Genomic DNA, 26,953 nt, shown 5'->3' with positions numbered 1-26,953 from the left:
TGTTTAAATGACCAGACTGTAGCTGTATTACCAATGTCGTCTGAAGGAGTGTTTGATACGGCGTTGAGACTCCTCTGCATCAATAACTCACAGTGTGCAATGAATGCACAGTATAAACAAGATTATTGCCAACTGTAAATCTTTTTTATACTACATTTTATATGTCATACACTATTATACAAGTTGTAATATATATAAGTTATAGATACCATTGTTTAAGGGTCGAACTCTGACTTAAGGTTTACTTTTTTTCCTCCCAATGTTAACACATTCTCAAGAAATAATCACAAGCATTCAGACACCCACACACACGTAGTCTTGTCTTGGCTGCTGTTTGATGAATCCTCTTGGTGTCAACTAACCTTGTTTTTCCTTTCTCTGCCCCTCCCTTTCTTTCCTCTTGCCTTTCCTTTACTTATAACCATCCTAACTTCACCTTTCAACTTGTGTTCTTTGATATTTTTATGAAATGTCTTGGTCCGTAATTCATCGTCGTGTTTCATCTTCTTTGCTGGCGTATTTTTTTATCACCTTTTTTTTCTGCACGTTTTTTTCTCTACCTATTTCTGTTTCTGTTTTGTTATTTTGTCTACTTTATTTCCATTCATAACCATTTGTACTCATTTCTTATTTAACCATTGCTTCGTTGTTTTTAATTTTTTTATTCCTTCCATTTTCCATGATTCTACCTGTTGTAATATTATTCATCCACATTCCTGGTTGCCCTTTTATTTTCCTTTTTTTTATCTGTTTGTACTTGATCCATTTTCTTCTCTACATCTCTTCTTCTTCCTCCTCTTGCTTCTCCAGTGGCTGCTCCTCTGCCTCCAAGCTGCTGCTCTGGTTCTGCAACACCAGACCAGTGCCTGTCTAGCTGCTGAATTTCTAGGGCATCACAAGGTTCTTTCAAGTGAGTCTGTCAAGCCTTGCACACAGTAAGACAAACAATGATACTCAAAATGCATCTCAAATGAATTTGAGTATCCCTGAAAAGCGTATTCCAATAATATAATTTAAAGACAAAACTTATATTTTAAATAATTTTACACAAGCCTCAATTTCTCTTCATTCCATGGAGTAAGGCTTACAACTAAACCCAACATTGGCATTCTTAGAAAGATGGATTTTTACATCAGACCAACAAGAATAAATAAAACAGAAGTGTTGAATTTCGGGCTTAACTGTCATAAAGGAGTCTACAAACCTATTTGTTGTCCACCATATATTTCTCAACGTCTGTGTCAGAAAAAGACACAAATAAAGAAACTATTTACAGAGTACTGTATTTAAGCATGTTAGGGAAAAGTGAAATGGATGGAAAAATTGTCACAGAAAAAGGTGCAGAAGTGACAGAAATAGCTGAACTTGGGGTTAAAATTTGCTGTAATCCACAATCATCAAAATTGAAGTGATCCACTGGGATTACCTCAGACCTGAAAAACCCTTTGCTTAACATCTCCCCCTTCTCTCTCCACGTTAGTATCTGCAGGCTTCAAATAAAGGCCAATAGAGCAACAAAAATGTGAACAAATATGCATACAGCAGATAGACAGACAAATAGACCCATTAGATGATGTAAAAAGATTTCAGATGAAATAATTTGCATGAAGATATACAGAGTGAATGTGAAGGATCGTATATGTGCAATTCAGCAAGCAACGACTGTAGACTTTTTTTTTTTGCAACTGTGCCTTCACAATTGCACGTTATTTTCTGATTAACTGTCCATACTTCTTTGAATCCTTTGTTTTCATTAGCTATCTTCCTTTTTTTACCCTTTGGGATCCATGGCCTGAGACACACCCTTCGCTTTGTTTACAACAGCCACCTGCCTGGCACTGCGCCGCGCTGAAACGTGTGTTGCAGGCCATGACGCAAATCTTCATTGACAGAAAGGTTTACATTTATTGTTTGAATTTATTTATTATATAAATCACTGGAAAACATAATGAATGTTTGTTTGACCTCCTGCAAACCATATTAAAACAAACATAAAAATTGTTTTCCTCTCATACATTTTTGAAAAAGCTCAAGGGAGCCGCAAAGGGGGCATTAAAGAGCCACATGTGGCTCTTGAGCCGCTGTCCTCAAAACCCTGTTCTAGTTGATAATATTGAGTCTGTTATCTCCTCTTAGGGTCTTGGTTGAGGGAGGGCTGACAGGCAGAAAAAGTTGAAGCTCCTCTTCATCAAGATTCTCAGGATTCAGGGATTTCCTCAGGGATAAAGTTATGGGAAAATCCTTAACTTATACATTGACAAAATTAATATATAAGAGGCACGAAACTTAAACCATGTCAGCAGTAATTTCTTTTTTATCCATACAGGCTAAAGTAATAAAATGCTATTTGAAAAACTTAAGTAGAGTAGCAAAATTGGTCAAACTGATATCAAAAATGAAAATAATATAGACTTTAGATAACTGAGGATGGTAGAGAAGGAAGAAATTCAAAGGACATTTCTTATATATATACAGGTTATTTAAGGAGGTATTCCCTTTGATCTCCTCCTCCATTTTAGATGTGATTAATCTATCTCTGTTACAGGGATATGTACCTAAAGCTTTTAAGATTGCTGTAATTAAACCTCTGCTTAAGAAACCGTCTCTTGACCCAGATGACTTGGTCAATTATAGACCTATATCCAATCTTCCTTTCTTATCCAAAATTCTTGAGAAAGTAGTTGCCAAACAAGTTTGCGATCACTTCCACCATAATGAACTTTTTGAAGAGTTTCAGTCTGGCTTTAGAGCTCATCATAGCACTGAAACAGCTCTGGTGAAAGTCACTAATGATATTCTCATGGCCTCAGATAATGGACTTGTATCTGTGCTCGTCCTGTTGGATCTTAGTGCTGCATTTGATACAGTTGACCATAATATTCTTTTAGAAAGACTTGAATATTTTGTTGGAATTAAAGGAACAGCACTAGACTGGTTTAAATCTTATCTATCTGATCGAATTCAGTTTGTTCATGTTAATGATAGATCTTCAACACGCTCAAAGGTTACCTGTGGAGTACCACAGGGATCAGTGCTAGGACCAATTCTCTTTACTTTATACATGCTCCCAATTGGTAGAATTATTAGACAGCATGGGATTAATTTCCACTGTTATGCTGATGATACCCAGCTATATCTGTCTATAAATCCAGATGAAGCTAACCCATTACATAGATTACAGGCATGTCTTGAAGACATAAAAACCTGGATGACTCTTAATTTTCTGCTTCTGAATGCAGACAAAACAGAAGTTATAGTCTTTGGACCAGAGTCTCTGAAAAAGAAACTGATTAGCCAGTCACTTCATTTGGATGGGATTAAACTGATTTCAGATAATAAAGTAAAAAATCTTGGTGTTATTTTTGATCAGGACCTGTCATTTAAATCCCATATCAAAGAGGTTTCTAGAATGTCCTTCTTTCATCTGAGGAACATTGCAAAAATTAGAAATATCCTGTCCAGGGGTGATGCTGAGAAACTAGTCCATGCATTTGTTACTTCAAGGCTGGACTATTGTAATTCTTTACTATCAGGAAGTCCACAAACTGTAGTTAAAAGCCTTCAGCTGATCCAAAATGCTGCAGCCAGAGTTCTAATGAAAATGAAAAAGAGAGATCATATCTCTCCTATCCTGGCTTCTCTTCATTGGCTTCCTGTTAAATCAAGAATAGAATTTAAAATCCTCCTTCTCACATATAAAGCCTTAAATGGCCAAGCTCCATCTTATATCAGAGATCTGATTGTTCCTTATGTTCCTAACAGAGCACTTCGCTCTCAATCTGCAGGTTTACTAGTGGTTCCTAGAATTTCTAAAAGTAGAATGGGAGGCAGATCTTTTAGTTATCAGGCTCCTCTCCTGTGGAACCAACTACCAGTTTTAGTCCGTGAGGCAGACACCCTGTCTACTTTTAAGGCTAGGCTTAAAACTTTCATTTTTGATAAAGCTTATAGTTAGGGTGGCTCAGGTTATCCTGAGCTATCTCTATAGTTATGCTGCTATAGGCTTAGACTTTTGGAGGACATAGGGACCCCCATTTCATCATTCTGCTTCATTCTCTCTCTGTTCTCCTATTCTGCAGAATCTGTTAGTTCAATCTCTAACCTTCTGCTCTCTCTGCTTTTCCTCAGAGTAGCTTTGCCTCGTCTGTTCCTGTTTGGCTGTGACGTCATCCTGAAAAAAACATCAGCTGTGCTGCTTCTATCAACACCCTTGTTAATAGATGTTGGAGATCGGCCTGTTTTCCAGTGTGGTCCTGTTTCTCTGACCGTGACTGAGTGGATGTGCTCTCTTCGTCCTCTGGCATGGGAGCTGCCTTGGAGCTCGTCTGCCTGGCTGTGTGTTTCCTGGACGGGGCCGCCTTTTACAGCTGCTTTTTGTATCTCTGCTTCTGTCTCCTTGAACCCCAGTCGGCCTCGGCAGATGGCCGCTCACACTGAGCCTGGTTCTGCTGGAGGTTTCTTCCTGTTAAAAGGGAGTTTTTCCTCTCCACTGTCGCTACAAGCATGCTTAGTGTGGGGGATTGTATTTGAGTCAATGAGTCAATGCAATCAACTGGTTTTCCTTAGATAGAAAACTTTGTATCAATTTGACTGTATGATCTGGTTGAACTGTAAAGTGCCTTGAGATGACATGTGTTGTGAATTTGGCGCTATATAAATAAACTGAATTGAAAATTGAATTGAATTGAATTATATTTGAAATTTTAGCTTGGAGTTTTGACTTGAGATGTTGATTAAAAAAGGAAATGAAAAGGTTGAGAGATGTTTCAAGCGACACAGGAGGTGATCTGTTTACTGTCCCTCCTCTTTCAACTATGTCCACTTAAATCTCACTAGACCCTCTGGTGCACTTGTGACTACACTGGCAGAGACTCGGCTCTAATTGCATCAGTACTTGACACTGTTTGTCTCCCTGGAGGTTTTTTTTTAGACTGTAAGATATCAAGGAACAAACTCATCCACACAAAAACACACCTTTCAGACTATTACTAAGTAAAAGATAACTTATAATTCATACAAAATGCGTATCTTTTCCATTCACATGTTTACATATGCTAGTTTTGGGCATGAATGTATCATTTTTCGTGCAAGGGAAAAACTTTTTTTTTTATTGGCTGGCAATACAGGAAACAACTTGTTGTATTTTAACAAGAGTCCAAACTATACCTACAGCTTGAAATGACTGGTGTCATATTACCATATTTTCCAGACTATAGAGCACACCTCTCTATAAGCCGCACCCACAACATTTTTTTGAAAAACTCGAAACATACATATATTAGCCGCACTGGGCTATAGGCCACTGATATCTACTGAACTGTCTCCCACCAAACCTGTAGGGGAAGCTCTACATGTAGCCCCTGGATTAGGGACGAAGAAGAATACTAGCTCCCGTTAGCTTGTTGGTTCGCAGCAGTAAAAGATTTTACTGAAAGATGGGGCTTTGTTGTCTCTTTATTTCAGCTATGAAGGAGTTGAGCACAGTCTCTCCATTTGTCCAGCAGCTTTATCTCAGCAAATAAATTGCAAAATGTGTGAATTCAGGAAAGGTTCTTCATCGTGGCTGCTGCTAGCATGTTGTTCTAAATTAAAATTTGACTTCCCCCAGTGGCGGTTAGGAAAAATCAACAGAAAAGCCGCACAAGCTGCATGGTTCAAAGCATTTTTAGATCAATTATACAAACACACTAATTGTTTGTTCCTTACTTTAAGTGCCAACCAGCTATAAGTAAATCCCTAAGCATATGAAGTTTGAACAATCATTTAAGTTGCCCTACAGCTGGCCACGGTTATTCCTTTATTATTAATTTACAATAACAATTAAAAAGGGATTAAACCAGTTATGTACCTCATGATCTCCCCTTTTGCAGCACGGTAAGAATAAAACTGTGAAAAAAGTATACTAATAAATGTGTATGCCAAGGTTATAAATCCACTAAATGAAGTTTACATGAAAAACCAGTCCAAAGTGGACATATTTTTCTTGTTTGTACCAAAACAGTGAAAGTGCTTCATCAGATCACTGCTCTATTAGTTCCTTTAAACTGACAAAACAGTTTGTAATTAATACAAACATTAGCTTAAAATGTAGTCTTTCTGGTGAAAAAGATTACATTTTGATGTGTACTTTCTAACTTAAAAACATCTTAAAATGACAGTTTATAATATAGTAAACATGAAAGGGGTGCTGGAGCTCTCAATGGGCACCATGGACAGGTCGACGGTCTGTTGCTGTGCAACACAGAGAGACAAACAGGACAAATAATCATTCACACTCACACCTAAGAATACGTCAGTTATTTTAAAGGAATAAAGAGCCTCTCCAGTTTTCCAGTTAGCCAAGTCATTGGCCCCTGTCTATTTTGTGGAGCCAGATATATATATATATATATATATATATATATATATATATATATATATATATATATATATATATATATATATATATATATATATTTTTTTTTTTTTTTTATCTTTTCTTTACATGCCCTTACAATTGCCCAACATGTATAATGTGTTTCCTCTATTAAGTTCATTAGAGTGTGATCTTGGGTCCTGTTTTCTGGGTTTGACAAAAAACAGCCAAATTTGAGTGTGCTGTGCAACGGAATAAAAGTATATATTGGAGTACATGTAGCTTTCAATAGGCCTGTCCAGTTGCAAAGATGCTTTTCCTCCTCTCCCACACATGTTAACCTTTCACTAGAGGGGATAAACTTCCGTAAAAAATCTGAAACTTTTCTTATGGTGCTGTAAGCATTGTTTTTTATTTAAATGTTTGTGTTTAAACCATTACCCCATAGTGATTTTACTAAAGGTTATCATACAAGAAGAATCTTCTAACAACCCCTGCCCTAGTTTGTGAGTGAACCAGATGTTAACAAACCATTGCCATGGATCATTAACATAGCTTGTTGCTGACCCTAGCGCCATTTTAAGAGCTATAAGTGTAAATATTTTCATAGCTCTTTTAATGGTACTGCGGTAAGCATTCAGATAATCATCAAAAGACTGATCACCTTCTCTGGATAAATCTACACCCAGAGCTGCAGCCTTCAGACAATATGCGTTTTCTTCAGACGAAACAAGGTTCGTTGTTTACCATAAAGTTCTGCAGAGATCGGTTACTGTTGCAGTTCAGTACAATTCAGATTATTTATATAGTGCCAATTCACAACATGTCATCTCAAGGCACGTTACAATTCAACCAGATCATACAGTCAAATTGATTCAAAGTTTTCTATCTAAGGAAAACCAGTTGATTGCATCGACTCATTGACTCGAATGCAATCCCGCACACTAAGCATGTTAGTAGCGACAGTGGAAATGAAAAACTCCTTTTAACAGGAAGAAAGCAGAACCAGACTCAGGAGACAGAAGCAGACATACTAAGAAACAGAGATACAAAAGGCAACTGTAAACCAGCTCCACAGGCCGCCCTGTCCAGGAAACACACAGCCAGGCAGCTAGCTCCCATGTCAGAGGATAAAGAGATCACATCCAGTCACAGTCAAGAGAAACAGGACTTCTCTCAAACACAGGCCAATCTGGAACATCTATAAACAAAGGTGTTGATGGCAGCTCAGCTGATGTTTCTCTCCAGGATGGTGTCACACCCAAACAGGAACAGACCAGATGAAGTATGAGAAAAAGCAGAGCGAGCATATCATTAGAGATTGAACTAACAAACTCTGCAGAGTGGGAGATTAGAGATAGAATGAAGCAGAATGATGAAAAAGGGGTCTCGATGTCCTCCAGCAGTTATGTCTGCATTCAGGAGCAGAAAGTTAAGAGTCATCCAGACTTATATGTCTTAAAGACATGCCTGTAATCTATGTAATGGGTTACAGCTAATACAGCTGAGTATCATCAGCATAACAGTGGAAATTAATCCCATGCTTTCTAATAATTTTACCAATCGGGAGCATATATATATATATATATATATATATATATATATATATATATATATATATAGTAATGGGAATTGGTCCTAGCACTGATCCCTGTGGTACTTCACAGGTAACCTTTGAGCATGAGTAAGATTTATCATTAACATTAAACAAAATGAAATCAATCAGATAGATAAGGTTTAAACCAGTCCAATGCTGTTCCTTTAATTCCAACAAAATATTCAAGTCTTTCTATTTCTATTCTAAAAGAATATTATGATCAACTGTATCAAATGCAGCAATGAGATCTAACAGGACAAGTACAGCTACAAGTCCGTTATCTGAGGCCATGAGAATATCATTAGTGACTTTCACCAGAGCTGTTTCAGTGCTATGATGAGCTCTAAAGCCAGACTGAAACTCTTCAAAAAGTGAATTATGGTGTAAGTTTTTGCACACTTGTTTGGCAACTACATTCTCAAGAGTTGTAGATAAGAAAGGAAGATTGGATATAGGTCTGTAATTGACCAAGTCATCTGGTTCAAGAGACAGTTTCTTAAGCAAAGGTTTAATTAAAGCAGCCTCCTTAAATAACCTGGTTAGAACTGGATCTAACATACAGATTTAACGCTTAGATAAAGACAATAGTTTTGTTTTTACTCTGAAAGTTCAACTGGATCAAAGCAGTTTAAACCTGGTTCAGATTCTATGGCTACCTCAGATGCTGCCTCACCTTCTGGAGATAAACCAATCATAGATATAGGAGTGCTAATGATCTTATTTTTAATTTAAATTTTTTAGATTTTAGTCGTGGGCAAGACACTGTCTGGATGGAGTGAGTAACTGTAGAGAAGCTGTAGGGAGATGTTTTATACTACGACTCTGCTTCCTAGTCTGCACCCTGGGTTGTCAGTGTTTAGTTGTTGAAATAATTAATTAGGATGTCAAAGTTTTATCTTTTAACACAGGTAATGAGTAAAGACTTGTGGGGCTCACTTATTGATCTTTCATGTCGGCCATGAATTAATTTTTCCTCTGTGGGTAGCCTTGTTTATGTTGAAAGAAATCGTTTCACCTTTCTGCCAAAGCTGTAAAATATGAGATATCAAAATAATAAATCTGACAGAATGTTTGACAGGGGTGAGCAGGTTCGCCAGTGACCATCTCTCTTTAATACACCTGTCAGGGAATGTGGTCAGTCTGAATGTCTTTATTTTTGTGTTGCTGATGTCACCTTTCTTAGCTGAGCTTTGCAATTCTATTCTGCATAAAAATTAGTTTTTCCATTTTAAATATTACCACTGAACTTACAAAGTATTAATGCCATTTTAGGGGTTCCATGGTCAGACAAAATCAAAAACTTGATTTTTTTAAATTTTTAATTTTTTATAATACTGTAGCCGACATTCATGAAGTAAAACACAATTTATATACTGCACTGTTCAAACTGTTTTACAAGTTTGAAAAATGTGACATTCATTTTTATTTAGTTATTTTTAACTCAGTGCATCTTATAGCATCTTTACTCTGTTAATAGTAGAGTTAGTCTTAAAACCTGTAAATTTTGCTTATGAAAAATAGGATGTTTAGGTTATAAATTAGTAACCCCATCTTTGAATGCTTCTTACTGTTTATTGTCTGAAAACTGTTCCTTCATGCTATAGGGATACTTATCCTCAGTAGGTACAGGAAAATGATTAGAAACTAAGAATGTAGTAGAGATTCACCTTCCAGAAGAAGAACTCTGAAATTAATTTACAGCTACAGTGTAAGTATTACCAATGTGAATAAATGTAATAATACAGTCTATTCTAAGTACAGAACCTAAGTCTAATAAAGACAATTTTTTTCTCCATCTGGCCTTACTGAGGTTGAGCTATTTTCCACCAATTGTAGGAAATGCCAAGTCTAGAAATGCAGTAAAATATGTTTCTGTCAAGTATCACTTCAGAGCATTTGTATTAGTTGAGATACACTGATTGTTCTGCAGTAGCTGCATTATGTGTGCTACAGGCCTTCCTGTTGGAATGAATTATGTCATAAGGTTCACCTGAACTAGGGCTGTCTTATATCTGGTATTGCATCTGTTTTTCTTTTTCGATTCTGGAAAATCTGACGTTTCTTTGTGTTTTTATGGAGCCTTTTTGTGCACTTTTTATTCTTAGGTCAAGCTAGGTTTGTGTTTAATAAGTGTGTGTGTTTTTAGCTGTTTCTGCTGCTCCTCTGTGTGTTTTTAGCTGCTGTTAAAACATGCAAGGAACCCTAAGGAGGATATTCTGAACCCTGGTGTGTTTTAACTTTTATTAGCTGACAATGTTTCTCTTTTATTACTGCTTGTTTTTATTGGATTTAATGAAATCCTATTATTACTGGCAGTTTCTTACGTCATTTGCAGACTGAAATAAATGTAAGAACTGGAGGTTTAAACTCAAGCTCTTAAATAGGAATTCACATGGCATCATAGCAGAGGTCTTTGGCTAAGTTCTGAAATTCTCTAATTTTATTCATAGCCAAGTTAGCATTACTTTTTTGACGGTAGTCATTGAATATTCATTTAAGGAGGACAGAAAGTGCAAAGTGTGTGATGTCAGACAGGAGAGTAACTACAAGCATGGTTCAAGCTAAATTTTTAAAGTACATTTTTTGGGGAGGAGTTTAGGCACATGAGCATAACTGTAGCTTAAAAATTTGGTATAGATGATATAGTTATTGTTGGTTGCATTACTAAAATAGTGGTCCCTGTCTGTATTTCCAACAGAACACAGATCATTCATTTCATGTTGAGATTCCCAAACTGTGGCTATAATTTCCAGCATTCCAATTATCAGCCAAAAGGCTGAATGTCTGTGTGTATGATTTGATTCAATTGTCTCTGTTAAGTGTCTTGAGATGACATGCAATGTGAATTAGCACTATATACAGTAAAGAGGCTAAATTGATTTTAATTAAATGATCTGCGAATCTGTTTCTACATTTAACCGAAAGAAATACAACTACTCTTCAAGTACCCATCTACAGTTAGTTGCTAATTGATTTATTTTAAAATCCTTGATATAGCTGAAGGTTTCTGATATTCCTATATTTATAACTTCTAAACCGAATAGTGTTGCTGTATTTGTGCTGTGGTAGGACTCACTTATGATGCATTGATTAGGAAAATAGGATCTTTGAGTCTCTGACTGCCTAATCCTTGTTCAGTGCTGAATCAGGACTCAAAATCCTTTTTGTAGTAGATCTCTTTTTGAACCCATCCCCGTAACTGGTGCAGAAAACTTTTGTGATGATGACATACTTTAAGTGGCTTTTAAAAGTCAGGTTTTCATGCTAACTACAGTGCTGAGACTGCTCTGTTTAAGGTGACATCTTTATAAATGCAGTGGAAGAACTATTGCTTCGTTTTGGGGCTCTACAGCTTCAGCTATAACAGCTAGAAACCACTGATTACTGCCGAAATCTTGGTGTCATGATGGACTCGAACCTGAACCAGCAGAGGCACATAACAGCAGTTACTAAGTCAGCCTTTTATCACCCTAGAACATTTCCAAAATTCAAGGACTAATGTCCAAGCAGGATCTAGAAAAATGCACTCATATTTTTATTGAGATTTGAATAATGCAACCCAACAGGGTCGTCATACAGTAGATATGCTGAAAAAGTCCATCAGAAAGCTGCAGCTGATCCAAAACACTGCTGCCCGTGTCCTCACTAGAATTAAGAAAGTAGAGCACATCAGCCCGTATCTGAAGTCCTTCCACTCGCTCCCTTGTAGCTCAGAATATAAACTTTAAAATCCTTCTGTTAGTCTATAAATTACTGAATGGATCAGCACCTCAATACATAACAGATTTGTTGTCAGTGTATCAACCTCCCAGTATACTCAGGTCTTCTAGTTCCAGCTTGCTCTGTACACCCTGAACTAGAGCCAAACATGGTGAAGCAGCATTTAGTTCCTATGCTCCACTTATCAAAAAAAATATTCAGAAGACTGTAAAGGTGCTGAAAACCTGTGATTAAAGTTAAATATCTGCTTTTGTTTCTTAAAATGTAACTGTTAACTGGGGTATCATTGGATTAAATTAACTGTATTCTACATTCTTTACTAATATTTCTATATTTAATTGCTTCTATTCAGCAATAATTTCCTTTCCATTTTATAGTTTCATTCATGTAAAGCACTTTATTTTGTCCTTGCTCTGAGTTGTGCTATACAAATAAACTTGCCTGGCCTTAAAATACAAAAACACTAAACTGGGAAAGAGCTGTTGTAATTGACTGGGAACAGTGGTTGTAAATCCCATTCCTTTGCGACCTTTTGGTTTATTTGCACCCCTGCTCCAACACACCTATAACTGCATTAGCTGCTCTGTATTTCCTGCACTCGCTCGTTAGTGACCTATTGATTTGAATCTGGTGTGTCCAAGCAGTGGAACAATATAACATCAATGAAACAGCCCTAAGTGTATGGACCAAGACACTTAACAGACCAAAAAAAAAACTGAGAATATCCCATTTTTATGACATTTCGTTAAAAAAAAATAAAAAATAAAAATTTCTGCAGTTCATGATAATGTTGGAATCCCAAATCCCAATATGTGCCAGAGCAGAAAATGAGCAGCAGTGTCTTTTACCTCACTGTTATGCCAGAATCTTGTCAATCTTAGCTGAGTCGCTGGTCAAACAGGATTTATTTAAACCCAGCTGTCTAAAAACATTGTGTTTTAAAGGTTGAAACTCTTATTTGTGTGTTAAAACAAACTGTTATTAATTTAACTTTTTTGCTGACATATGCTTTGACAAATCACACTGCAGGTGTTTTTTCAGGCCTAAGAAACTGTTCTGACCCCCATTATCACATTATCCATTGTGTACAAATAGACTTTCTAGTCACCCTGACCTCCCCTGAATGCTCCGACAAACCCTTAACCAGCACTTTTATAACTCCTGGAGAATACTGGCCTTCAGCATTGAACCCAGATCCCATAAATTCAAATCTATGTGTCATTGCCCAATGTTGATGGATCTGGTGGCAACAGTGCATTCTAAACATGTGCGGTGATCATCAAGAGTGGAGTCCTCAATCAGTAACCACATTAAAGTGGTCAGGAAGGATTTTCACTTCCTAATTGAATTGACTCCCTGTGTGGGCCGCTGTCTCTTCACCTCTGCGTCACACAACTCTCTCTTTTCTTTGTTCCTCTCTCAGTGCTTCCCCCTCTCTTTTTAAAAAAAAAGAAAAATGCAGCTTTGCTACAATGAAACACAACAATTACTATAAACAAGATGGATACATCTGGCACACATCTGCATACACACACACTATAAAGTCGGCATAAACAGCCTGTAAGTGGCTTACCACACCCACATGTGCCTGTGTGTGTCCAGCATCCTTGGTTCAACTTGGCATCTATCGCAACAGTGGCTTAATAATCACAATCCTGTTTGTTTTGTTTTTTACATTTATTCAAAATCAAGACTGAAAATATGAGAACATGTTTTTATTAAAAAGTGTGTTTGCCATTATTATACATTTGTTAATGTACATAGCAAAAAAGGTTGGGGTTCTTCAAACTTTGAAACTTGTTAACATGGTTTGGATTTTATTTAGCATATTTATAGTTTTTGTATAGCATGGATTTGAGGTTACCTGATGACTCTTAATACCTTAGCTGATGACTGGGATACCTTGCCATGTTTGAAAAGCAAATGAGTGTTCTGCCTCTTGTTTCTGTTTCTCTTTTTAGTTCAATTCAAAAAACTTATTTTATCAAGTATTTGTTTATTTTATTGACTTGAAGCACTAATGCATTTTTCACATTTAATGATTGAGGGATTCCATGCGAAAAAAGGCAAGTTTTACGGAGCTTTTTACGTTTGTTTTGGTCAGGCAGGTTTGCAGATATTTAGGCTTTGGTTTGGATCATTTTCCAGTTTAACCTGTTAAACACATGACCTTACTTTTGGTTCCTGTCCAGTCATAGGAAGCTCTTAGATGTCGTGGATTTCTTGGAGCCTTTCATGGTCTGCCACTGGCTGAATTTCCTTGGAAGATTTACAGCTGACCAAAATGTTTTCAACTCATTATAGCATAATAGACCCAAAATTAGATTGAAAATGGCCTTATAACAGTTTCCAGATTATTTGAGGGAGATCATTGCAAGAATCTTTCCATGTTGGCATTGTTTTAACACACACTTGTACGCTTTTATCGAGGTGAAGTTGATCACCTAAAAAATGAGGGAGCTTGTTGATACTTTTGCTCTAAAATTGCATGTCAGCAGGAGGAGAAGCTCAAAACTGGTAGACAATACAAATAGGCGTTACAACATATATTAGCTGCGGATTTTCTGCTGATGAGGTTTATACCCTGTACAGGGATGTTTTTACTAAACACTTTGGCATGTTGAAGCATTTTCAACCATGCTGTACAGTGTTTCCCATAGGATTTTAGGAGACTGTGGTGGGTTTTTCATGTGTGCACATTTTTAAGCGTGCTGTATCCCACTTAAAGGGGAATGCAATTTTTTTTTTACATTGGGCCCTTGATTTTACATTATTACATCATCTTCTACTCACCCATATTAGTTTTGTGTCATTTGGAGCCGTTCTGAAGATATTCGGTTAGGTTATATCCAAGTAACGTCTACCTATGGGCAATGACTTGAAGGAACAAACCAAACTGTTTATAATTTATTCTTTATGGTATACCAGCATTTATAACATGTAGACGAATCACTGTCCCCCAGACATCCGCGGTTATATTTTTTATATTTATATTTTTTTTTTAAACAAAGCGGAGTGTGTATGAAGTCATTCGCGCGCCGGACTGGAGTTGTGACAGGCAGCCCGGGCTACAGGCGGCTACACTCCACCCGTTCTATTCAGTACCTGCCGCTGGAGGATAAGAGTACGAACTATACGTGCTTCAAAGTAAGAGACTCCAAAAGCTGCCAGTGACACCAGAAAAGTCGCTAGATGTGTCTCTAGTCGTTTTTTTTTTTTTTTTTTTTAAGAGTCGCTGGAGGGGTCTGAAAAGTTGCTAAATATAGCCACAAAGTCGCTGAGTTGGCAACACTACACGGGCGAACCAGGCAGCCGGGGCGGCATTTCGAAAAAAAACTATAACTGGCGCTTGGAGTGGGTCTCTCCACCACTGACCATCTCTCTCTGTCTATGTAAGACTGTGGCGGGCCCAAACAAGACTGTGTTGGGCCGCCACAGTCTCTTCCATTAATGGGAAACAGTACTGTATTTTTTCTGTTTGAGTGAAAACTACTGAATTTATTTTGTTTTTTCATTTTGACAGAAATTGTTAAATTGTTTAAAGTTGAATTTAAGCTCCAATTTATACCATTATTTCTGGACTTGTATGGTTTCATGAATTCATAATGAAGTATGTCTGTCTTTTTCCCCTTACTGATCCTAATTATCTGTAATCTTAAACAGTAGATTACATTGTATTTCCAGCACCCACTGTCTTCAAGCACGGCTATAGCATTTTTATGTTTCTGTTTGATGTTGTCAACCAAATCGTGTTTAAACCTTCCATCACATAGTTCTGGTGGGAATATCAAACAAAGCCTTTAGCCAAAAATAAAGCTGTGGCCTGTATGGTTGGAACTACTGTGATTAGCAATTAGGCAGCAGGGACAAAGCGACCTCAGCTAAAATCTTGTATAGTTTTATGATATGCGACCAAAGAGCACTTGTTTACCCTTTTGCCTTTTTTTATACTTTCCTTTATTCTGAGTGACACACAGCCCTTTTTACTCGGTTTGCTGACTCACATATTTAGAAAGACAATGTATAAATCTCAAGAACATATTCAATTTTTCTGAGGTTTCATTCATGATTACCCTCTGTCTATTTATGTAGGTCTGTTTATGTACATTTTTTTGAGCTCATGTAAATATAAAGATATTCTGCCCCATCTCACGGGACTCCACTCTGCAGGGATGTAATTTTTCCTGCCTGCCAGGTATCGAGCTCAGCTTGGCAGGACATTTTCTACTTTTCCTTCTATATTATTCATGCTGTCTCGGTCAGACATGCAGTGTGTGAGCAAGAAGAAACCCTTATAGGGGAGCTTTTCATGTTAAGGTTGGATAGGTTAACCCTCTAAGCAATGTGACCCAATGTAAAATAGTCGATTAAATATAAGGAACACAACCTTTTTTAGGCTGTGTTCTTTACTTTGAAAGATTAAAAACTATCTAGCATGCCTCTTATGCAATGCATGCATTCATTGTTCGTTTAGACGTGACAGATACATTTTAACAATTTGTCAAAAGTGAACTGAAAATCAAATTAATCTTCAGTATATTTTGATAACGATGCACAAGTTTGAAGTTATAAAGGGTTGTCCAAATAAGGACTGGAAGTCACACTTAGGTATAGTGGAGGATGTATTTTTTTCCAGGTGGATCATCAAAATAAGTGGTCTTCCTAAATGTCAATCATTCTGGGGATATGTTTACAGAAGGCAGACCTACAGGCTCTTCCCCATTTTCACTTACCAGTGGTGAGTCTGAAATCGTGTAAAAATTGCAAATCTTCTTTAGAAAGTAAGCTTCCATGAGCGATGCAAACAGCTAATTTTAAACAGAGGGTGCACAAGGAGAAATGGGCTCATGCATGCTCTCACACATGTTTAATAGGCTTTCCTTCTCTGGAATCAAAAGGGTTGTGGATGTGCAAGTAGAGAGGGTGGATCTTTTCAAAAATTCATGAAATGTCCGGCAGATATTTCCTGGAGTGCATCTCTGTTTATAATATTATGAATCTTGTCAGGGGTTGTTAGTTCATTTCGCGTAACTAAGCTGAAAAAATTATATGATTGATAAATGATTGAGTTGGTATACAACATTTGGCAAGGCTAACCTAGTTGTATAATGATGTTGGAGTACAGGGAATTCAATAGTACTTTGAAAAATAGAACAAATTAAAAGAAAAAGATAAAACTCGAAATTAGGTTAAAGTAATCTAACTCTGACTTGGTTATCAGAGAAAAAGGAATATAATAGAAATACAAATAAAAGAAAAAGATAAAACTCGAAATTAGGTTAAAGTAATCTAACTCTGACTTGGTTATCAGAGAAAAAGGAATATAATAGAAATACACTGCACAGCTGCATTGCTTTTTTTTGTAGAGGAGAGGTGTCACTCTTAGGTCTGTTCCAAAGTTTGTCTGAAGATGTTAAAAGTTTGAACTTTATAAGGATGTTTTTGGTTTTGCTACAAGAAGAAAGAGGATAAGGACTTTATGCCCATATGGTTTCAGACATCTGCTCTTTGCCCCCTCCCTCCTCCTACGCACTCATCCTTGCATCTATCCAGAGGAGCTGAAGAAGGTGTCCAGGAAGAGGAGAGTCTGGGCATCTCTGCTGAGACAGCTGCTCCTGTGACTTGGTCATGGATAAAGCAGAAGACACTTTATGTGCAACAGAAATCTTAGGAAATGAAAAGTACAGAAAAGGGACTCTCATGATGTGTCTTGTGCAGAGGAAGAAAATGCATTCATCAAATTATTGATATTCTGGCTAAGTTTTATTGACATGGTGCAGTTCATTATAAGGTGGACCTAAGGCACTGATATTTGTTTTTTCCACTTTAAGTTAATCCGTATTAGATTTATAATATTTTATTCCGCTGATCTTGCTGCGAAACAATAAATAGCTAATAAAGTCAGCGACTCAATGCAAAATAAAATCTGTCATCACAGCTCATCCAGGTGAAGCGTCTACTGCAAATTCAACGACTCGATGCAGTCAGCTGGGTTTTCTTAGCTAGAGGACTTTTAACCAATCTTTTTGTATGATTTGATTAAATTGCCTCTGTAAAGTGCCTGAGATGACGTGTTGTGAATTGGTGCTGTATAAATAAACTAAATAGAATTGACTTTAACTAAACAATGTTGAGCAAGGGATTAAATGAACTAAAGTAAAATAATATAACCTAAATTTAACCATGCCACAAGTAAAACAAACCTAGCACAAAAAGAAAAACATAAATAAGGAAAAGACGGAACGACTGTAGCTTGTTTAGAAGCATCACTAAGAGAAAGTTTCGTCTTTTTCAATATGAGAACATGGCTCTGTTCATTGCTGTGTCGATCAAACCACACAACTTCAGGAAAAACGTCCTTTGGAAAGTTGAGACCAAAGTAAAAATGTTAGACACACAGCAGTATGTTTGGAAAAACCCAAACATAGAATGTCAGCACCAGCACCTCATACCAACTGTCAAACATGGTGGGGAACCGATCTGGCCTGTTTTAGCAACCACACAATGTTTTCTGATATCAAACGTGATGGCCATCTGTCCAGCTTGACCCATACTGAAACAGAAACAGAAGAGCTTTCCCCAAAACACCTGTTAACCATTAACAGATAAGCCAGTAAGTAAGAGAATCAAACATTTCATTGGATTACACCTGCTGTAGTTTCACAGAGCTGAGTGGTTGCATCTGGCCAGTACTGTGGTCTACTGTTTGGGGGTTGGTATACCATGACCTGCATTTTCTCTTAGGTCGGAAACCACTGCTTATACATAGATATGCATTAACATAGTATTTATTTTTTTATGTCATGGAGACTTTCTATTAAAAAGACAGGGGTTGCAACTCATCAATTAATGAAGTCATCTAAAGTCTGGGGTTTTTAAATATGCTGAATAAAAAACATTTACATCTTTAAGATTTAACTGTTTATTGCACGAGCTGTATTAAATACTGACTGAATAAGCAAAAAAAATCCTACACATTATTGAATTTATTTATAAGATAGAACAAAACAGTAAACTATTAGATTAAGTTACAGACTACTACTACTACAGACTCACTCTAATATGCTGTCAGACTATTTGCAACTTTTTTCAATTAAATGAACATTAACTTTGGCTACGTTCACACAGCAGCCTGTAGTGGTACAAATCTTTTTTTTTGCCCATATGTGACCTGTAACTGATCTTTTCTTGGCAGTCTGAACAACACAGATCCGATTTTTTTGCCAATGCAACCGAGGCCACTTGGCTATGTGGTCCTGAATCCGATACAAATCTGATCTGCTCAAATGCGACATGTGTCTGAACAGCCAGATCGCATTCATCCGTCCTGAAAGTCATCAATACTCAACAAAGGTCACTATTCTGCCTCTTGCTATGCACAAGCGGGAAGAAAAAACAACAACCATGGCAGACAATAATGCAGAGAGCAGTCTTTTTTTTACCATCTTGAGAAGATTTAGTTTTTAAGGTCGGGGATGATATGAAGTCATTGCGTCCTCTACTTCGCATGCAGGACCCTTAAGCTGTGTGATTATAGTTCACACAGGAGATTACGTTCAATTTGCATTTATTTGGAAATGTGACTGGTGACGCAAAGAAAATCAGATTTCACAAAAAAATCGCAATTGAGCATTAATGCTTGCAGTGTAAACTTAGCCTATGATACAGTATAGCTCCCTGTTTTTAATATAATCCAGCATTAGGGCAGAGACTATGCATTTAGCAGTGGTTTGAAATGGGGCAATTAATGGGGCGATTAACTCACAACAGCTTTCTCCATTTACCTTGCTTGTTGCTATCATTGTTTTTCCTATCATGTTACAATTGCTTTGCATAATGCTCTTCCCTGTTCTATCATCTCATCTTCGCCTTACAAGCACAGCAGAGAAGTTACGCTTGGTCTGCCAAGTGACTTGGCTAAATGGGTGCTATTTAGCTGTTAGCTGAATCCTAAACAGTGTAAATAATTCCAAACTTGACTATCAATTGATTTATGTTTCTGCTCTAACTTGCTTCCACTCCATTTGCAAAGACCAGTGAACCTCTGTCTAAGAATAAACCATGCCCTCTAGTTGATGGTGGTGACATTAAAACACTGAAAGATATAATTTTGACTTTATCTATTTATGGTTGGGAAAAAATTTATTTAATAAAACATTAATCCACAATGAATCAGGAATTTATTATTTGTTTACATCCCTAACAGAGACAATTAAAAATGTTTTCTGGAATAAAACCATGAAAAGAGTCAAACACAAACGTGTTGTTGAAACAACCAAGTTTAGATTAACATAAGAAACATATATATATAACTGAAACAGCATTGCCAAACAGTCACCATTTTATCAATAAAGATCAATAAAAAAAAATTTAATCATTTGTTCTGGAATACAACAGGCCAGAACATTCTAGTGTAAAAAAAATATATATATATTTTCTAAGACAAAATAAACGAAAAAAACACAGACATATTTTATTGGGTACGCTTGTCCAGGATCTCCTTCATAGCTGCTCCTTTAGCAGCTACAACCTGTGAAGAAGAGAATGTCACCAGCTCTGCCTTGCTTGAAGAAAACTCCTTAGATCAACTTATGGTACAGATATTTTATGGGTCAGAATTACCTTTTTGGCTATTTACATGTGAATTTCCTTTCCATCACGTGTTATCATCACGTGTTCTGTAGGAAATAGAAGAAAGTTAATTTGTTGCCAGTCTAGCCACAATCTTGACATTTGCAGTTACATGAAGTGCAAAACTATGTTTAATGTTATTCACAACAAAGGTTACCTTGGATCTTACTGTATGTATGCACAAAAATTCCTGCAATATTAAATGCCTGAAATGTGGTATGCACAAAAAATCATGTTGTATAATAGTTTGGAGTAACTAATGCAACTAAAAATATCTAGAAATAACAAACTATAAAGCACCAAAACTCTGCACTGACAAGGGACTTTATTGTTTATATCACAAGGAACAGCAACTAGCTAAACTAAATCACATTTAGTATCAAACAATAACATAACATATCTTCAGATATAGCAGAAACAACTTTTGTCTGATGTAAGCTGTAAATATTCCTTTGTTTTTGGCTGTAATTATCCAAGGCATGCATCAATCACTGCGTTTAAGTCCATAAATGTTTTTTCAAAGGTGCGCTTTGATTCTTGGTTGGAATAAAACAAACAAAGAAGGGATCAGCATATTGATTTGGTTCAGATGTTGATGGAGGACCTCTGGGCTGGTATAGATTGACCAGCCTCACTGAGGAGTACTGGGAGGAACTGTGTTTCACCTGAGCCGGTTTAACTTCACACTACTGTGCTTTGTGCACAGGGTGTCTGGAGCTGATTGACAGGCCTGGTATTTAACAATCACCCTGGACCCTTTACATGCCAGCAATGTAGGATGACCTTACATTGCTTAGATGTATAACATAACCCGATTTAAACATTAATCGTTCTTCAAATATTTTGTGTTGTGACATGTTCCCAATGGACATATCTAGTTGAATAGTTATGATCTGGTATACAAATACATAAATAATTAAGGGTAATGCAGCAAATAGCAGGAAGTGTTTGGAAGTAAAATTTTAAACGTCAAACGTCTGAAAGATTATTAAATTTTTCCCCCCTTTATTGTATTATTACAAAGAGTGACTTTATTTTAGCTGCTTTGTTTAGTAAGTCACAATGTCACTCAATAAGGAGATGGTTGGCTGTACCAATCATGAGGTGTGCTGATAAAGTCTCTGTGATGTCTTGACAGCATCGTTGCCATGGTTATTTGGGCATGCGGTAGGCGATTTTACAGTATTTATACTTATGTGCATGTGTAGTTAGGTCTAAAGATAGGATGGCTAAAAATCCATATTCAGCTTTGGGCATTTTCATGCAAATGTAAGAAGGTGAAGTGTGCAGTGACACAAGTACGCACAGTTTCCGACATGGGAACTTTTTTCTGCGCCACAAATTTTAGAATTTACCCTAGCGTAAATTTTAAGCATATAAGATATGCACCTATTAGTGCATGAGGCCCCACATTGATAGCCTCATGAGACCATCCTGATCTCGTGAGCTTTCAAGATTTCACTTGCTAATCAGTCTGGAGACTCTCCGTTGAAGAAAATTTGGAGCCGTTCACCAAACGAACATCCAATCAGCGTTGGCTTTGAGGCGGGTTGAGGTGTGACGCAACGAGAAGCGCGACAGTTCAATCTAAAGAACATGGCGGCTTCAGCCGATGAAACTAGCGTTAGCGTGGATATCGAGCAAGTTTTATCGGAATTACAGAGTATTTCTTTACTGAAAGAAGAGCAAAACACTGCTCTGGAGGCTTTTCTCAGAGGAAAATATGTTTTTGCTCTTCTCCCGACTGGTTTCGGCAAGAGTAGCCTGGCTTGTGGTTGTGTTTTCGTCATCGGTCTGTTAGTACGTCATATGCTTCGTTGATCTGATTGGTTCATTTGGCCCGTCTATCACCAACATAGGCCAATCAGCTAACCAGTATTTTCACCCCTTCCCAAAATTACTGCAATGGAAGGTTTCCAGATGGATATGCGGAGAAAATCCATCTGGCGGAGTCAGGTTACCACATTGAAGGAAAAGAAGCACATTTTCATGACCAACAGCAACTTATATATTTTATAAAAATGGATGCCATACAAATCATGCGGCTTTTTATGTATCTACTAATTTCAAGGTGTTTATATCTAAACCAATTATGTTAAAGTTGTTATAAGGTGTAAACTTGTAGACCACATAGACTACAACATTACTTCCAGAACTTTTAGAACCTTGACCTCCGTAGCTGCTAATAGTAGCTAAAGTCACATTTTGCCTTCAGTCTGATGCTTGTTAAATCTGCAACCTTTTGTCCAAATTTATAATGCTGTCAGACAGGTGAAGTTGAAATGTCAGTATGAACATTTTTCCTCAAAACAGTGGAAAAGAAAAGAATATTATTTAGTCAGTACATGAACCTTGTCTGTCTAGACAGGCATGTTGGTCATTTAGTCAGCAAGAAATAATAAGCACCAAACCAAAAACAGAAAATCTTGATTTAAAGAAGTCATTTTTTCTCTATATTTGGGAAAAAACTGTATCATTAGTGTTATTGGATATACGCTGTGGCAGTCTGGGTGATGTTTAGGAGACAATATTTGTTCTAATGTTTCTATTTTGGAGCTGGTCTTTCAATCAAGCATGGTCTACTACTAACTGGAGTTTATATTAGCATTTTTGTTGTTTTTTTTTTTTGCATATGTTGTAGAGTGACATTTTAAAAAGAAAACTGAAGAAACAACATGAACATTTCCTTGTCTAAGAAGGATTAAGTGTTGAAAAAATATCCTTCCCCCTTCACTTGGTTAAGATGATACTTAATGAAGGAAATACAATAAGTAGGATATTCATTTACTCAGGAAAATTGCTATCCAAACCAGCCTTGAATTGATTCAATCATTGATTCAATATGATTAACCACATTATTTGAAACACTAAGTTCTAGCCTGATTACTGCCTGGCCTGTAGAATATATAAATCACTTCTTTTTTTTTAGACCACAGCTTAAGGGGAAAATCCAGTCTGCATTGAATAACCAATGGATCATTATTTATAACTAAAACTAGTACGTTCGCAGTGATTTAAGGAATTTAGAGTTAATCAGTAAAGACATAAAAACAATATTTTTCATTGCGATCACTGAGTGAGGGACTGGCCATTATTGCCCAACTACACTCACCGGCCACTTCATTAGGTACCCCATGCTAGTAACGGGTTGGACCCCCTTTTGCCTTCAGAACTGCCTCAATTCTTCGTGGCATAGATTCAACAAGGTGCTGGAAGCATTCCTCAGGGAGTTTGGTCCAAATTGACATGATGGCATCACACAGTTGCCGCAGATTTGTCGGCTGCACATCCATTATGCAAATCTCCCGTTTCACCACATCCCAAAGATGCTCTATTGGATTGAGATCTGGTGACTGTGGAGGCCATTTGAGTACAGTGAATTCATTGTCATGTTCAAGAAACCAGTCTGAGATGATTCCAGCTTTATGACATGGTGCATTATCCTGCTGAAAGTAGCCATCAGAAGTTGGGTACATTGTGGTCATAAAGGAATGGACATGGTCAGCAACAATACTCAGGTAGGCTGTGGCGTTGCAACGATGCTCAATTGGTACCAAGGGGCCCAAAGAGTGCCAAGAAAATATTCCCCACACCATGACACCACCACCCACAGCCTGAACCGTTGATACAAGGCAGGATCCATGCTTTCATGTTGTAGACACCAAATTCTGACCCTACCATCCGAATGTCACAGCAGAAATCGAGACTCATCAGACCAGGCAACGTTTTTCCAATCTTCTATTGTCCAATTTCGATGAGCTTGTGCAAATTGTAGCCTCAGTTTCCTGTTCTTAGCTGAAAGGAGTGGCACCCAGTGTGGTCTTCTGCTGCTGTAGCCCATCTGCCTCAAAGTTCGACGTACTGTGCGTTCAGAGATGCTCTTCTGCCCACCTTGGTTGTAACGGGGGGTTATTTGAGTCACTGTTGCCCTTCTATCAGCTCGAACCAGTCTGGCCATTCTCCTCTGACCTCTGGCATCAACAAGGCATTTCTGCCCACAGAACTGCCGCTCACTGGATGTTTTTTCTTTTTCGGACCATTCTTTGTAAACCCTAGAGATGGTTGTGCGTGAAAATCCCAGTAGATCAGCAGTTTCTGAAATACTCAGACCAGCCCTTCTGGCACCAACAATCATGCCACGTTCAAAGTCACTCAAATCACCTTTCTTCCCCATACTGATGCTCGGTTTGAACTGCAGGAGATTGTCTTGACCATGTCTACATGCCTAAATGCACTGAGTTGCCGCCATGTGATTGGCTGCTTAGAAATTAAGTGATAACGAGCAGTTGGACAGGTGTACCTAATAAAGTGGCCGGTGAGTGTATAGTAACACCCCACTCCTGACATCTTCCAGCAGTGACGTCACGGTGTGGTAAGACCGTACAAGCGAAATCAATTGGAGCTACTTGACACATTGCAATCAACAACAATTATTCAAGATTTCAAGAGGAGTTTACTATTGAATTTCGAAAGAGCTGTAGATAAACTGACAATGCCCACGTGCATGGCAGTTTCATGTTGTAATACATTGAGTAAAAGTGAAAAACATATTATGAATTCATGATCGCCACGGGTTTGTAGTTTGAATCCAACCCAACTTAAAGAGGGAGGATTTGCCATCCAACTTCTGGCCAGAGAAGAACACGTCATTAATCTGTTACTCTCTGCTTCGCATATTGCACTGGTCGTCACCATCACGGTTAATAGCGTGTTGTGATAAACACCAGATACAGCACTGGCACTTGCTCAACAGCCGATACCGCACCCTGATGTCACAAACCGGTAGGTGGCAGTAGAGTTCCTTGACAAACATAGATGTCTCTGGTAAAGCACATTCAGATGAAATTACTCTTAATTAAAAACATTTTTCATTTATTGAAAAGTACACTCACCGGCCACTTTATTAGGTACCCCATGCTAGTAACGGGTTGGACCCCCTTTTGCCTTCAGAACTGCCTCAGTTCTTCGTGGCATAGATTGAACAAGGTGCTGGAAGCATTCCTCAGGGAGTTTGGTCCATATTGACATGATGGCATCACACAGTTGCCGCAGATTTGTCGGCTGCACATCCATGATGCGAATCTCCCGTTCCACCACATCCCAAAGATGCTCTATTGGATTGAGATCTGGTGACTGTGGAGGCCATTTGAGTACAGTGAACTCATTGTCATGTTCAAGAAACCAGTCTGAGATGATTCCAGCTTTATGACATGGCGCATTATCCTGCTGAAAGTAGCCATCAGAAGTTGGGTACATTGTGGTCATAAAGGGACGGACATGGTCAGCAACAATACTCAGGTAGGCTGTGGCGTTGCAACAATGCTCAATTGGTACCAAGGGGCCCAAAGAGTGCCAAGAAAATATTCCCCACACCATGACACCACCACCACCAGCCTGAACCGTTGATACAAGGCAGGATGGATCCATGCTTTCATGTTGTAGACGCCAAATTCTGACCCTACCATCCGAATGTCGCAGCAGAAATTGAGACTCATCAGACCAGGCAACGTTTTTCCAATCTTCTATTGTCCAATTTCGATGAGCTTGTGCAAATTGTAGCCTCAGTTTCCTGTTCTTAGCTGAAAGGAGTGGCACCCGGTGTGGTCTTCTGCTGCTGTAGCCCATCTGCCTCAAAGTTCGCTGTACTGTGCGTTCAGAGATGCTCTTCTGCCCACCTTGGTTGTAACGGGTGGTTATTTGAGTCACTGTTGCCCTTCTATCAGCTGGAACCAGTCTGGCCATTCTCCTCTGACCTCTGGCATCAACAAGGCATTTCTGCCCACAGAACTGCCGCTCACTGGATGTTTTTTCTTTTTCGGACCATTCTTTGTAAACCCTAGAGATGGTTGTGCGTGAAAGTCCCAGTAGATCAGCAGTTTCTGAAATACTCAGACCAGCCCTTCTGGCACCAACGATCGTGCCACGTTCAAAGTCACTCAAATCACCTTTCTTCCCCATACTGATGCTCGGTTTGAACTGCAGGAGATTGTCTTGACCATGTCTACATGCCTAAATGCACTGAGTTGCCGCCATGTGATTGGCTGCTTAGAAATTAAGTGATAACGAGCATTTGGACAGGTGTACCTAATAAAGTGGCCGGTGAGTGTATAGTAACACCTCACTCCTGACATCTTCCAGCAGTGACGTCACGGTGCGGTAAGACCGTACAATATACATACATACATTGAGTAAAAGTGAAAAACATATTATGAATTCATGATCGCCACGGGTTCGCAGTTTGAATCCACCCCAACTTAAAGAGGGAGGATTTGTCATCCAACTTCTGGCCAGAGAAGAACACGTCATTAATCTGTTACTCTCTGCTTCGCATATTGCACTGGTCGTCACCATCACGGTTAATAGCATGTTGTGATAAACACCAGATACAGCACTGGCACTTGCTCAACAGCCGATACCGCACCCTGATGTCACAAACCGGTAGGTGGCAGTAGAGTTCCTTGACAAACATAGATGTCACTGGTAAAGCACATTCAGATGAAATTACTCTTAATTAAAAACATTTTTCATTTATTGAAAAGCATGTATTAATTTAATATGTAAAGTACTTTTAGAAATTTGTATTGTGAATGTGATTGGACTTTTTTTTAACAACAAAAAGTAAGATAAAATTTCTTATATTTAACTCATCA

General features: G+C 37.9%; 1 protein-coding gene across 6 annotated transcripts in view; it reads left to right on the top strand.

Moving 5' to 3' along the window:
• Window positions 1-26,953, top strand: part of htr4 (5-hydroxytryptamine receptor 4) — a 224,711-nt gene that overhangs the window by 173,288 nt on the left and 24,470 nt on the right. Inside the window, exons 7-8 of one of the 6 annotated variants that reach the window (XM_038295428.1) lie at window positions 811-910; window positions 17,170-17,187. The exons of 4 other annotated variants lie outside the window; for them this stretch is intronic. In XM_038295428.1, coding sequence (XP_038151356.1) covers window positions 811-874 — 64 coding nt within the window. In that variant the 3' untranslated portion in view covers window positions 875-910; window positions 17,170-17,187. Of the gene's footprint in view, window positions 1-810; window positions 911-17,169; window positions 17,188-26,953 lie in introns of those variants that run through there. One more of the 6 variants, XM_038295427.1, reaches the window with a different exon arrangement.

This window comes from Cyprinodon tularosa, unplaced genomic scaffold (genome assembly GCF_016077235.1).
Source record: "Cyprinodon tularosa strain WSP-4 unplaced genomic scaffold, ASM1607723v1 ctg355, whole genome shotgun sequence".
NCBI classification, from domain to species: Eukaryota; Metazoa; Chordata; class Actinopteri; order Cyprinodontiformes; family Cyprinodontidae; genus Cyprinodon; species Cyprinodon tularosa.
Note: the sequence above shows the minus strand (reverse complement) of the source record. Positions and strands in the feature narration are given on the sequence as shown.